Source organism: Heterodontus francisci, unplaced genomic scaffold (assembly GCF_036365525.1).
Source record: "Heterodontus francisci isolate sHetFra1 unplaced genomic scaffold, sHetFra1.hap1 HAP1_SCAFFOLD_1290, whole genome shotgun sequence".
Taxonomy (NCBI): domain Eukaryota; kingdom Metazoa; phylum Chordata; class Chondrichthyes; order Heterodontiformes; family Heterodontidae; genus Heterodontus; species Heterodontus francisci.
The window spans coordinates 5,001-17,500 of record NW_027141499.1 but is presented as its reverse complement, the minus strand read 5'-3'; the positions used below and the strand labels follow the sequence as shown (position 1 = coordinate 17,500).

At 53.8% G+C, this 12,500-nt stretch overlaps 2 protein-coding genes across 2 annotated transcripts in view; one reads left to right on the top strand and one right to left on the bottom strand.

Moving 5' to 3' along the window:
* Positions 1 to 12,500, top strand: part of LOC137363891 (claudin-9-like) — a 22,963-nt gene that overhangs the window by 9,209 nt on the left and 1,254 nt on the right. The window lies entirely within an intron of this gene.
* Positions 3,439 to 5,609, bottom strand: LOC137363890 (claudin-4-like). The gene is made up of 2 exons (XM_068027400.1): positions 5,071 to 5,609; positions 3,439 to 4,496 (listed from the first exon to the last, which is right to left on the bottom strand). The coding sequence occupies exon 2, from the start codon at positions 4,476 to 4,478 to the stop codon at positions 3,849 to 3,851; it is 630 nt and encodes a 209-aa protein (XP_067883501.1). The 5' UTR covers positions 4,479 to 4,496; positions 5,071 to 5,609; the 3' UTR covers positions 3,439 to 3,848.

Below are 12,500 nucleotides of genomic sequence, written 5' to 3'. Positions count from 1 at the left end.
GCTCGCTGACCTACACCGGCTCCCGGTCCGGTCACACCTCGATATTAAAATTCTCATCCTCGTTTTCAAATACCTCCATCGCCCCTCACTCCCCCCTCCCTATCTCTGTAAAATCCTCCAGCCCCTACAACCCTCCCTATCTCTGTAACCTCCTCCAGACCCTACAACCCTCCCTATCTCTGTTCCCTCCTCCAGCCCCTACAACCCTCCCTATCTCTGTAACCTCCTCCAGCCCCTACAACCCTCCCTATCTCTGTAACCTCCTCCAGCCCCTACAACCCTCCCTATCTCTGTAACCTCCTCCAGCCCCTACAACCCTCCCTATCTCTGTAACCTCCTCCGGCCCCGACAACCCTCCCTATCTCTGTTCCCTCCTCCAGCCCCTACAACCCTCCCTATCTCTGTAACCTCCTCCAGCCCCTACAACTCTCCCTATCTCTGTAACCTCCTCCAGACCCTACAACCCACCCTATCTCTGTAACCTCCTCCAGCCCCTACAACCCTCCCTATCTCTGTAACCTCCTCCAGCCCCTACAACCCTCCCTATCTCTGTAACCTCCTTCAGCCCCTACAACCCTCCCTATCTCTGTAAACTCCTCCAGCCCCTACAACTCTCCCTATCTCTGTAACCTCCTCCAGTCCCTACAACCCTCCCTATCTCTGTTCCCTCCTCCAGCCCCTACAACCCTCCCTATCTCTGTAAAATCCTCCAGCCCCTACAACTCTCCCTATCTCTGTAACCTCCTCCAGTCCCTACAACCCTCCCTATCTCTGTTCCCTCCTCCAGCCCCTACAACCCTCCCTATCTCTGTAAAATCCTCCAGCCCCTACAACTCTCCCTATCTCTGTAACCTCCTCCAGTCCCTACAACCCTCCCTATCTCTGTTCCCTCCTCCAGCCCCTACGGCCCTGTTGAGATCTCTGCGCTCCTCCAATTCCGGCCTCTTGACCATCCCCCGATTCCCATCGCTCCACCATTGGCGGCTGTGCCTTCAGCTGCCTGGGGCCCCGAGCTGTGGAATTCCCTCCCTAAACCTCTCCACCTCTCTCTCTCTCTCTCTCTCTGTTCCTCTTCTTTCTGACTCATTGTCAGTACTGAGGGAGCGCCACACTGTCGGAGGGTCAGTACTGAGGGAGCGCCACACTGTCGGAGGGTCAGTACTGAGGGAGTGCCGCACTGTCGGAGAGTCAGTACTGAGGGAGCGCCGCACTGTCGGAGGGTCAGTACTGAGGGAGTGCCGCACTGTCGGAGGGTCAGTACTGAGGGAGTGCCGCACTGTCGGAGGGTCAGTACTGAGGGAGTGCCGCACTGTCGGAGGGTCAGTACTGAGGGAGCGCCGCACTGTCGGAGGGTCAGTACTGAGGGAGCGCCGCACTGTCGGAGGGTCAGTACTGAGGGAGTGCCGCACTGTCGGAGGGTCAGTACTGAGGGAGTGCCGCACTGTCGGAGGGTCAGTACTGAGGGAGAGCCGCACTGTCGGAGGGTCAGTACTGAGGGAGTGCCGCACTGTCGGAGGGTCAGTACTGAGGGAGCGCCACTCTGTCGGAGGGTCAGTACTGAGGGAGTTCCGCACTGTCGGAGAGTCAGTACTGAGGGAGCGCCGCACTGTCGGAGGGTCAGTACTGAGGGAGCGCCGCACTGTCGGAGGGTCAGTACTGAGGGAGCGCCGCACTGTCGGAGGGTCAGTACTGAGGGAGTGCCGCACTGTCGGAGGGTCAGTACTGAGGGAGTGCCGCACTGTCGGAGGGTCAGTACTGAGGGAGAGCCGCACTGTCGGAGGGTCAGTACTGAGGGAGTGCCGCACTGTCGGAGGGTCAGTACTGAGGGAGCGCCACTCTGTCGGAGGGTCAGTACTGAGGGAGTTCCGCACTGTCGGAGCGTCAGTACTGAGGGAGCGCCGCACTGTCGGAGGGTCAGTACTGAGGGGAACCGCACTGTCGGAGGGTCAGTACTGAGGGAGCGCCGCACTGTCAGAGGGTCAGTACTGAGGGAAACCGTACTGTCAGAGGGTCAGTACTGAGGGAAACCGCACTGTCAGAGGGTCAGTACTGAGGGAGTGCCTCACTGTCAGAGGGTCAGTACTGAGGGAGTGCCTCACTGTCGGAGGGTCAGTACTGAGGGAGCGCCGCACTGTCGGAGGGTCAGTACTGAGGGAAACCGTACTGTCAGAGGGTCAGTACTGAGGGAAACCGCACTGTCAGAGGGTCAGTACTGAGGGAGCACTGCACAGTCGGAGGGTCAGTACTGAGGGAGTGCCGCACTGTCGGAGGGTCAGTACTGAGGGAGCGCCGCACTGTCGGAGGGTCAGTACTGAGGGAGCGCCGCACAGTCGGAGGGTCAGTACTGAGGGAAACCGCACGGTCGGAGGGTCAGTACTGATGGAGTGCCGCACTGTCAGAGGGTCAGTACTGAGGGAGCACTGCACAGTTGGAGGGTCAGTACTGAGGGAAACCGCACTGTCAGAGGGTCAGTACTGAGGGAGTGCCGCACTGTCAGAGGGTCAGTACTGAGGGAGCGCTGCACAGTCGGAAGGTCAGTACTGAGGGAGTGCCGCACTGTCGGAGGGTCTGTACTGAGGGAGTGCCGCACTGTCGGAGGGTCAGTCCTGAGGGAGTGCCGCACTGTCGGAGGGTCAGTCCTGAGGGAGTGCCGCACTGTCGGAGGGTCAGTACTGAGGGAGCGCTGCACAGTCGGAAGGTCAGTACTGAGGGAGTGCCGCACTGTCGGAGGGTCTGTACTGAGGGAGTGCCGCACTGTCGAGGGTCAGTACTGAGGGAGCGCTGCACTGTCGGAGGGTCAGTCCTGAGGGAGTGCCGCACTGTCGGAGGGTCAGTACTGAGGGAACGCCGCACTGTTGGAGGTGCCATTTATCAGATCAAACCTCACTCTGAGGGTGCCCGCCTGCCCTCTCAGGTGGGTATAACATCCCATAACCCTATTTGTGAGAGAGCGGGGGAGGGGGTGTGTGTGGTACGTTTTGGCACGGGGTGGAGTGCGCCCTGGGGTGTTGAGGCCCCTGAAGGACAACGATCTGGGTCAGGTTTGCGTTGCTCTGTGTGGGATCTTGCTGTGCGCCAACTGCCAGCCGGGTTTCCTCCGTCCCAACGGAGACTGCGCTTGGTCAAACGCGTTTCATTGGCTGCTTCGTTGCAGCTCCGCGCCCTCATTCCTTCCTCCCTCATGCCTGGATCTGTGCATGTGACTCTCGGTTTCCTATTCGCTCTTACATCCCTCTGTCGTCTTCACTTCCTCGGCTCTGAGGAGACCGACCCCAGCCTCCCCAGTCTCTCCGCATTAACTGACCTCCCTGATCCTTGGGAGCATTCGAGCAAATCTCCTGCACTCCTTCCACGGGACCTCGATGCCCTACCTCGAGGTCAGGTGACCGCGACACTGCAGCGCGGACCTTATTTTTACGAGAAATCTGACTGGACGCGTTTGACAATCAAAGAGACATTTTATTTACAAAAAGCAAAAGCAACGACAATCGCGCAGAACGAATAAATTATTGACACCTCAACAGCACAGAACGATCCCACAGCGACGCCTCCAGACGGGAGGCGGGAACGGTACGGCGGGCGAATGGAGTGGGCGACGCCCCGCGTTTGCCCCCAACTTGCCCGGGCGCGCGGTCGGGCGCGGCGGGTCCTCCTCCGCACCCCCGCAACCCAGCTCCCCGCCCTGAGTCCCGCCATTTTTTTTTCCCCAACGAAAGTCCACTCCGACGCACAACGGCGGCTCTTGGTTGATTCCAGTGATGACGCCCTTGGGTGCCCCGCTCCGCGGGGTTTGGGGCTCTCTGATGACTCCCCCCACCGCTCCCCCCCCCGCCGCCGCCGCCCCCTCCTCAGACGTAGTTGGACTTGCCGGTGTTTGCCGGCGCCTTCGAGTACTTCGCCGTGTAGCCGGTCTCCCGGGGCGGGCAGGAGCAGCAGAGGAGTGAGCCGCCCAGGGCCAGAAGGGCGGCCGCCGCGAAGGAGATGTAGATGGCTGAGCCCAGCTCCCACTTCTGGGCCTGGGGCACCAGGGGGTCGTAGAAGTCCCGGACGATGGTGTTGGCCGACCAGGAGGCTGGCACCAAGACGAGCAATGCGGTCAGGAGGAAGGTCACGCCGGAGGTCACGGCCACCTTGGCCTTGGCCGCCTCGTCGCTCACGCAGCTGGTGCACTTGGCCCCGGCGATGCCCAGGAAGAGGCCCAGCAGGCCGAGCACCACGCTGATGACCATGAGGGCCCGGGAGGCTTGGCGGTCCTGCGAGAGGGCCAGCAGGGAGTCATAGATCTTGCACTGCATCTGCCCCGTGCTCTGCACCACGCAGTTCATCCACAGGCCCTCCCACCTGATCTGCGCCACCACGATGTTGTTGCCGATGAAAGCCGACACCTTCCACATGGGCAGGGCGCAGGCGATGATGGCGCCCAGCCAGCCGATGACCGCCAGCGCCAACCCCAGAATCTGCAAGCCGATGGACGCCATTCCCGCCGGGCGAGGTTCCTGGAAATGCAAAGGAGGGAGATTCCCGGTCAGACGTGCACCTCGGAGCTGGGACGGGATAGTGGGATTGGTGGGTGGGGGCGGCCGGTTCGGGGAGACTCGAGGCCGGGTTTGGGACCAGCCCGCGCCGACTAATTCAAGACCGACCCCTCTCCCGCCCTCCAGCTCTCTTCATAAGACCGGCCCAAACTGGAACGGGGATGAGGCCATTTGCCACCCACCCCCCCTACCTCCTGATCTCCTACCTCACCTCCGCCTCCCCGCGCTATTCCCTCAGTTCCCCCCCAAAAAATCTATCCATCCCAGTCTCGCATATCGTCAACGGCGGAGCGTCCACAGCCCTCAAGACGCCGAACGGTATTTGCCTCCCTTCGGAATTCCACTGAGCGGACGCCAACCCTCCCCGCCATTCCTCCCCCACTCTCGCTCTCTCTCTCTCTCCCATCGGCCCTCGGGTGGGGTCACTTCAACTCGACCCTCTCTCGAAAGTAACCGTCTCCTGGTCAGTCTCTCTCTCCATCACTCTCTCTCTCTCTCTCTCTCTCTCTGGCCGCCCGCTCGACTGTTCAGTTACCTGATGGTTCTCTTTGCTCCGGATTGTCGCTCCTGTCGCTCCGCGTCTTTCGGTCGGTCTCTCCTTCTCGCCGTTTCCTTCACACGCACACGCTCTCTTTCTCTCTCTCTCTCTCTCTGTGCTCCTCTCCTTCGCTTGAGCTTCAGGTTTCTGCTCCTGTGCCCAGTTTGCAGGTACCTTTTATCCCCTGAGATTGCAGGTGTAGAAAAGACGTCACCTTTAAACAGGGCGGTGAGTCATTGCCAGAAACTCTCCCTACCCACTCCCCTCGCTCTCTCTCTCTCGGTTACTCAGTGGGAACTGTTTATTCATTAGATACATTAAAATTTTTTGGCCACCATCTAGGGACACAGAGTTCTCTCGCCTCAGGCATCAAGATTGTTATCGATCCCCGTTTCTCAATTTCCGTTCCCTTATTTCCCAATCTCTTTTCTGTTCTTACATCGCTGACCTGCCCTATTTCTGCTCGCTTTTCCACCCCCTATCCGCTGCAGTGGATTCTCTCCACTTCGTGCTCGGTTGCTCATTCCGTCTCGCACCTTCTCTTCGGCATCCTCTTGACTTCTCCCTATTTCTGACTTGGTTCCGCGCTCTCCAATTCTCTCTCTGCCTCTCCCGTTTTTTTTTTTTTGTAGTAGCGCTGAGTGCTCTTTCCCGCTCGTTTTCTCTCTCTGTTGCTCACTTTCTCCGCCGTGTACCCTCCCGTTCTGCCCCGCCTTCTCACTTTATTTTGTGCTCTCTAATTCTCGCTCCATCTCTTTCGCCATTGCCCGCTCTCTTGCCCACGCAATTGCTCACTTTCTGCCTCCATGCTCTCTTATTCTCACCCGATTTCTCCACTTTTTCCATCACGCGTTCTCTCCTTCTCCCTCCGCCTCTCTCTGTCTCCTTTTCCCTTCACTCTGTGCTCTCTAATTCTCACTCCGTTTCTCGATTTTTCAATCGAGCGCTCTGCCTCACTCGACTTATCCCGGTTACTCACTTTCTCTGTGGTGTGCTCTCTAATTCGCCCTCGTTTTCTCACGTTACTTTGTGTGCTCTAATTCTCCCTCCATTTCTCACTTTATTTTGTGTGCTCTAATTTGCCCTTGTTTTCTCACTTTATTTTGTGTGCTCTAATTCTCCCTCCATTTCTCACTTTATTTTGTGTGCTCTAATTTGCCCTTGTTTTCTCACTTTATTTTGTGTGCTCTAATTTTCCCTCCATTTCTCACTTTATTTTGTGCGCTCTCAATCTCCCTCCATTTCTCACTTTATTTTGTGTGCTCTAATTTGTCCTCGTTTTCTCACTTTATTTTGTGCGCTCTCAATCTCCCTCCATTTCTCACTTTATTTTGTGTGCTCTAATTTGTCCTCGTTTTCTCACTTTATTTTGTGCGCTCTCAATCTCCCTCCATTTCTCACTTTATTTTGTGTGCTCTAATTTGCCCTCGTTTTCTCACTTTATTTTGTGCGCTCTAATTCTCCTTTGTTTTCTCACTTTGTTTTGTGTGCTCTAATTCTCCCTTGCTTTCTCACTTTATTTTGTGTGCTCTAATTCTCCCTTGCTTTCTCACTTTATTTTGTGTGCTCTAATTCTCCCTCCATTTCTCACTTTATTTTGTGTGCTTTAATTCGCCCTCGTTTTCTCACTTTATTTTGTGTGCTCTAATTCTCCCTTGCTTTCTCACTTTATTTTGTGTGCTCTAATTCTCCCTTGCTTTCTCACTTTATTTTGTGTGCTCTAATTCTCCCTCCATTTCTCACTTTATTTTGTGTGCTCTAATTTGCCCTCGTTTTCTCACTTTATTTTGTGTGCTCTAATTTTCCCTCCATTTCTCACTTTATTTTGTGCGCTCTCAATCTCCCTCCATTTCTCACTTTATTTTGTGTGCTCTAATTCTCCCTTGCTTTCTCACTTTATTTTGTGTGCTCTAATTCTCCCTCCATTTCTCACTTTATTTTGTGTGCTCTAATTTGTCCTCGTTTTCTCACTTTATTTTGTGCGCTCTCAATCTCCCTCCATTTCTCACTTTATTTTGTGTGCTCTAATTTGTCCTCGTTTTCTCACTTTATTTTGTGCGCTCTCAATCTCCCTCCATTTCTCACTTTATTTTGTGTGCTCTAATTTTCCCTCGTTTTCTCACTTTATTTTGTGCGCTCTAATTCTCCTTTGTTTTCTCACTTTATTTTGTGTGCTCTAATTTGCCCTTGTTTTCTCACTTTATTTTGTGTGCTCTAATTCTCCCTCCATTTCTCACTTTATTTTGTGTGCTCTAATTTGCCCTCGTTTTCTCACTTTATTTTGTGTGCTCTAATTTTCCCTCCATTTCTCACTTTATTTTGTGCGCTCTCAATCTCCCTCCATTTCTCACTTTATTTTGTGTGCTCTAATTCTCCCTTGCTTTCTCACTTTATTTTGTGTGCTCTAATTCTCCCTCCATTTCTCACTTTATTTTGTGTGCTCTAATTTGTCCTCGTTTTCTCACTTTATTTTGTGCGCTCTCAATCTCCCTCCATTTCTCACTTTATTTTGTGTGCTCTAATTTGTCCTCGTTTTCTCACTTTATTTTGTGCGCTCTCAATCTCCCTCCATTTCTCACTTTATTTTGTGTGCTCTAATTTGCCCTCGTTTTCTCACTTTATTTTGTGCGCTCTAATTCTCCTTTGTTTTCTCACTTTGTTTTGTGTGCTCTAATTCTCCCTCCTTTTCTCACTTTATTTTGTGTGCTCTACTTCTCCCTTGCTTTCTCACTTTATTTTGTGTGCTCTAATTCTCCCTTGCTTTCTCACTTTATTTTGTGTGCTCTAATTCTCCCTCCATTTCTCACTTTATTTTGTGTGCTTTAATTCGCCCTCGTTTTCTCACTTTATTTTGTGTGCTCTAATTCTCCCTTGCTTTCTCACTTTATTTTGTGTGCTCTAATTCTCCCTTGCTTTCTCACTTTATTTTGTGTGCTCTAATTCTCCCTCCATTTCTCACTTTATTTTGTGTGCTCTAATTTGCCCTCGTTTTCTCACTTTGTTATGTGTGCTCTAATTCTCCCTTGCTTTCTCACTTTATTTTGTGTGCTTTAATTCGCCCTCGTTTTCTCACTTTATTTTGTGTGCTCTAATTTTCCCTTGCTTTCTCACTTTATTTTGTGTGCTCTAATTCTCCCTTGCTTTCTCACTTTATTTTGTGTGCTCTAATTCTCCCTCCATTTCTCACTTTATTTTGTGTGCTCTAATTTGCCCTCGTTTTCTCACTTTGTTTTGTGTGCTCTAATTCTCCCTCGTTTTCTCACTTTCGATTGCATGCTCTCTTTTTCACTCTCTCTTTTCCCATCTCTTCCCGTGTCCTCTTCTCCCCCTCTCTCTCTCTCTCTCTCTCTGCCTCCCCTCTGCATTCTTTCATGTCGCTGGCTCCCTGATTTCTCCTTGTCTTTCCCGCCCCCTTCCTCTCCGTCCCCTGACGGGTCTGTCAGGGAGGAGTGGGGGGGGGGGGGTGTTGGGGGTTCAGTTAATGCGGAGAGAATGTAGAAGGTTAAGAGGAGATTTAATCGAGGTGTTCGACATTAGGAGGAACGCTGATGAGACGATGGGGTGGGGGTGAGGGATGGCGAGGGGCAGTGCTCTCCTCGTCTTGGAGGATTGTGTGATTCCAGTGTGTAGTGGGGGGAGGTGAGGGGGAGGAAGAGGCAAAGAGAGAGAGAAGAGAGATAGAGAGGGAATCGATCTCAGACCTTGTCCTAGGCACACAAACACACACAACAAACAGGCACCAACAGGAATCCTCCTCACTGCCTGGGGCGAGTGAGGTACAGGAAGCCGATTGCAGACTGCCGAAAATAGAGAGTGATCTCATGCTTTGTGTACATACTGAGAGCTCGGACAGAGACAAAGAGAGAGAGAGAGAGAGAGACAGGGAGAGAGAGAGAGGGAGACAGGGAGAGAGAGACAGAGACAGAGAGAGAGACAGAGAGAGACAGAGAGACAGAGACAGGGAGAGAGAGACAAGGAGAGAGAGACAGAGAAAGAGAGATCGACAGTGAGAGAGATCGACAGAGAGAGAGAGAGAGAGATAGACAGAGAGAGAGAGAGACAGGGAGAGAGAGAGAGAGAGACAGGGAGCAAGAGAGATAGAGAGAGAGACAGAGAGAGAGAGACAGGGAGAGAGAGACAGAGAAAGAGAGATCGACAGAGAGAGAGAGAGAGAGATAGACAGAGAGAGAGAGAAAGAGAGAGGTAATGATCACCTCAGCAAGACAGAACAACAAATCAATTGCACCATCTGACACATTCCCCCATCGGCCCTGAGTCACTCAGTCAGGACACTGCACTGAAACTGCGGGCTCCAGGGAAACTCCTCACATTCCGCCCGACCCCAAGGAATTCCGGAATGTGTGATGTGCAGGGATGATCAGAAAGTCACGAGACGAGTTGGGGAGGAGGAGGGGGGTTGGAATCCAGGCAATTGGGGGAACTGTCGGTCTCAGAGTGTTAGATACACTGTCCTTTCCCCCTCTGGGACTGAGTGTCACAGTGTGTTAGATACACTGTCCTTTCCCCCTCTGGGACCGGGTGTCACAGTGCGTTAGATACACTGTCCTTTCCCCCTCTGGGACCGGGTGTCACAGTGCGTTAGATACACTGTCCTTTCCCCCTCTGGGACCGGGTGTCACAGTGTGTTAGATACACTGTCCTTTCCCCCTCTGGGACCGGGTGTCACAGTGTGTTAGATACACTGTCCTTTCCCCCTCTGGGACCGGGTGTCACAGTGCATTAGATACACTGTCCTTTCCCCCTCTGGGACCGGGTGTCACAGTGTGTTAGATACACTGTCCTTTCCCCCTCTGGGACCGGGTGTCACAGTGCATTAGATACACTGTCCTTTCCCCCTCTGGGACTGGGTGTCACAGTGTGTTAGATACACTGTCCTTTCCCCCCTCTGGGACCGGGTGTCACAGTGCGTTAGATACACTGTCCTTTCCCCCTCTGGGACCGGGTGTCACAGTGCGTTAGATACACTGTCCTTTCCCCCTCTGGGACCGGGTGTCACAGTGTGTTAGATACACTGTCCTTTCCCCCTCTGGGACTAGGTGTCACAGTGCGTTAGATACACTGTCCTTTCCCCCTCTGGGACTGGGTGTCACAGTGCGTTAGATACACTGTCCTTTCCCCCTCTGGGACCGGGTGTCACAGTGTGTTAGATACACTGTCCTTTCCCCCTCTGGGACCGGGTGTCACAGTGTGTTAGATACACTGTCCTTTCCCCCTCTGGGACCGGGTGTCACAGTGTGTTAGATACACTGTCCTTTCCCCCTCTGGGACTAGGTGTCACAGTGCGTTAGATACACTGTCCTTTCCCCCTCTGGGACCGGGTGTCACAGTGTGTTAGATACACTGTCCTTTCCCCCTCTGGGACCGGGTGTCACAGTGCGTTAGATACACTGTCCTTTCCCCCTCTGGGACCGGGTGTCACAGTGTGTTAGATACACTGTCCTTTCCCCCTCTGTGACTGGGTGTCACAGTGTGTTAGATACACTGTCCTTTCCCCCTCTGGGACCGGGTGTCACAGTGTGTTAGATACACTGTCCTTTCCCCCTCTGGGACTGGGTGTCACAGTGCGTTAGATACACTGTCCTTTCCCCCTCTGGGACTGGGTGTCACAGTGTGTTAGATACACTGTCCTTTCCCCCCTCTGAGACCGGGTGTCACAGTGCGTTAGATACACTGTCCTTTCCCCCTCTGGGACCGGGTATCACAGTGTGTTAGATACACTGTCCTTTCCCCCCTCTGGGACTGGGTGTCACAGTGCGTTAGATACACTGTCCTTTCCCCCTCTGGGACTGGGTGTCACAGTGTGTTAGATACACTGTCCTTTCCCCCCTCTGGGACTGGGTGTCACAGTGCGTTAGATACACTGTCCTTTCCCCCTCTGGGACTGGGTGTCACAGTGTGTTAGATACACTGTCCTTTCCCCCCTCTGAGACCGGGTGTCACAGTGCGTTAGATACACTGTCCTTTCCCCCCTCTGAGACCGGGTGTCACAGTGCGTTAGATACACTGTCCTTTCCCCCTCTGGGACCGGGTGTCACAGTGTGTTAGATACACTGTCCTTTCCCCCTCTGGGACCGGGTATCACAGTGTGTTAGATACACTGTCCTTTCCCCCCTCTGGGACCGGGTGTCACAGTGTGTTAGATACACTGTCCTTTCCCTCTCTTGGACCGGGTGTCACAGTGTGTTAGATACACTGTCCTTTCCCTCTCTTGGACCGGGTATCACAGTGTGTTCGATACACTGTCCTTTCCACCCAGTCCCAGAGTTGTGCCTGTAGGCCTCAGTTTTAGGCCGAAAATTAATTGGATGCAAATTTGTAAGGTTGAGAGTGTGGGGGAGGCCTAGCAATGAAGAGTAAAACCCCAGATTCCTTTTCTCATCCAAAACTCCCGCTACCCGCCACCCCCCCCCGCCCCGTGTCCGAACTCGCACCGAGTCCCGTTCATCCTCGTTTTCAAATCTCTCCATGGCCTCTCACTGCCCCCTCCCTATCTCTGTAACCTCCTCCAGCCCCTACAACCCTCCCTATCTCTGTTACCTCCTCCAGTCCCTACAACCCTCCCTATCTCTGTCACCTCCTCCAGTCCCGACAACCCTCCCTATCTCTGTAAGCTCCTCCAGTCCCTACGTCCCCCCCGAGTTCTCTGCACTCCTCCAATTCCGGCCACTTGACCATCCCCCGATTCCCATCGCTCCACAGGACCCTACGCCCCACACCGCCGGTCCCTGATATCTCAAGGTGCGTTTGTTCGCCCCTTCCCTGAGGCTCCTGGGAACATCTCGTTCATTGAAAGGGAGAGGGTGGGAGTCGGGGGTGGGAGGGGTTATAAAAATATCAGTTGTTGTTGCAGCAACACCTTTCCTTTGGGAAGGAAAAGGAGCTGCCGTCTGATTGGACACCGTGGGCAGCGAAGATTCCTGCCAATGACTCAACCTCACTCGGAACTCGGCAAAGTGTTCCTTTGAAAACCACAGCACTTGTAAATCTCTGGGCGTGAAACATCCACTGGAGTCTGACAGTGAAGCCGAGTGGAGCAACCGAGAAGAGACGGAGGGGAGCCGAGCTTGCGGGAGATAGACCCAGGGAGATAAAGGCAAAGGAATCGGGTTAGTGAACGGGATAGGAGAAGGGAGAGAGGGAGAGAATGAGAGAGAGAGAGACACTGCCCTGAAAAATGTTCCCCCCCCCCCCCCCCCCCACCCCCCACCTCGGTGTGCCCTCTCTGGCTGGGCATCCAATTGTGTTTCTTCGCCGCTCTTCACACAACCTTCACCCTTTTTGGAGGGAAGGATTGACAGAGCGAATCCCTTCCTTGGATGTGGGCGTCGCTGGCCAGGCCAACGTTTGTCGCCTCATCCCTCGTTGCCCCTTGAGGAGGTGGTGGTGAGCTGCCTTCTTTGAACCGC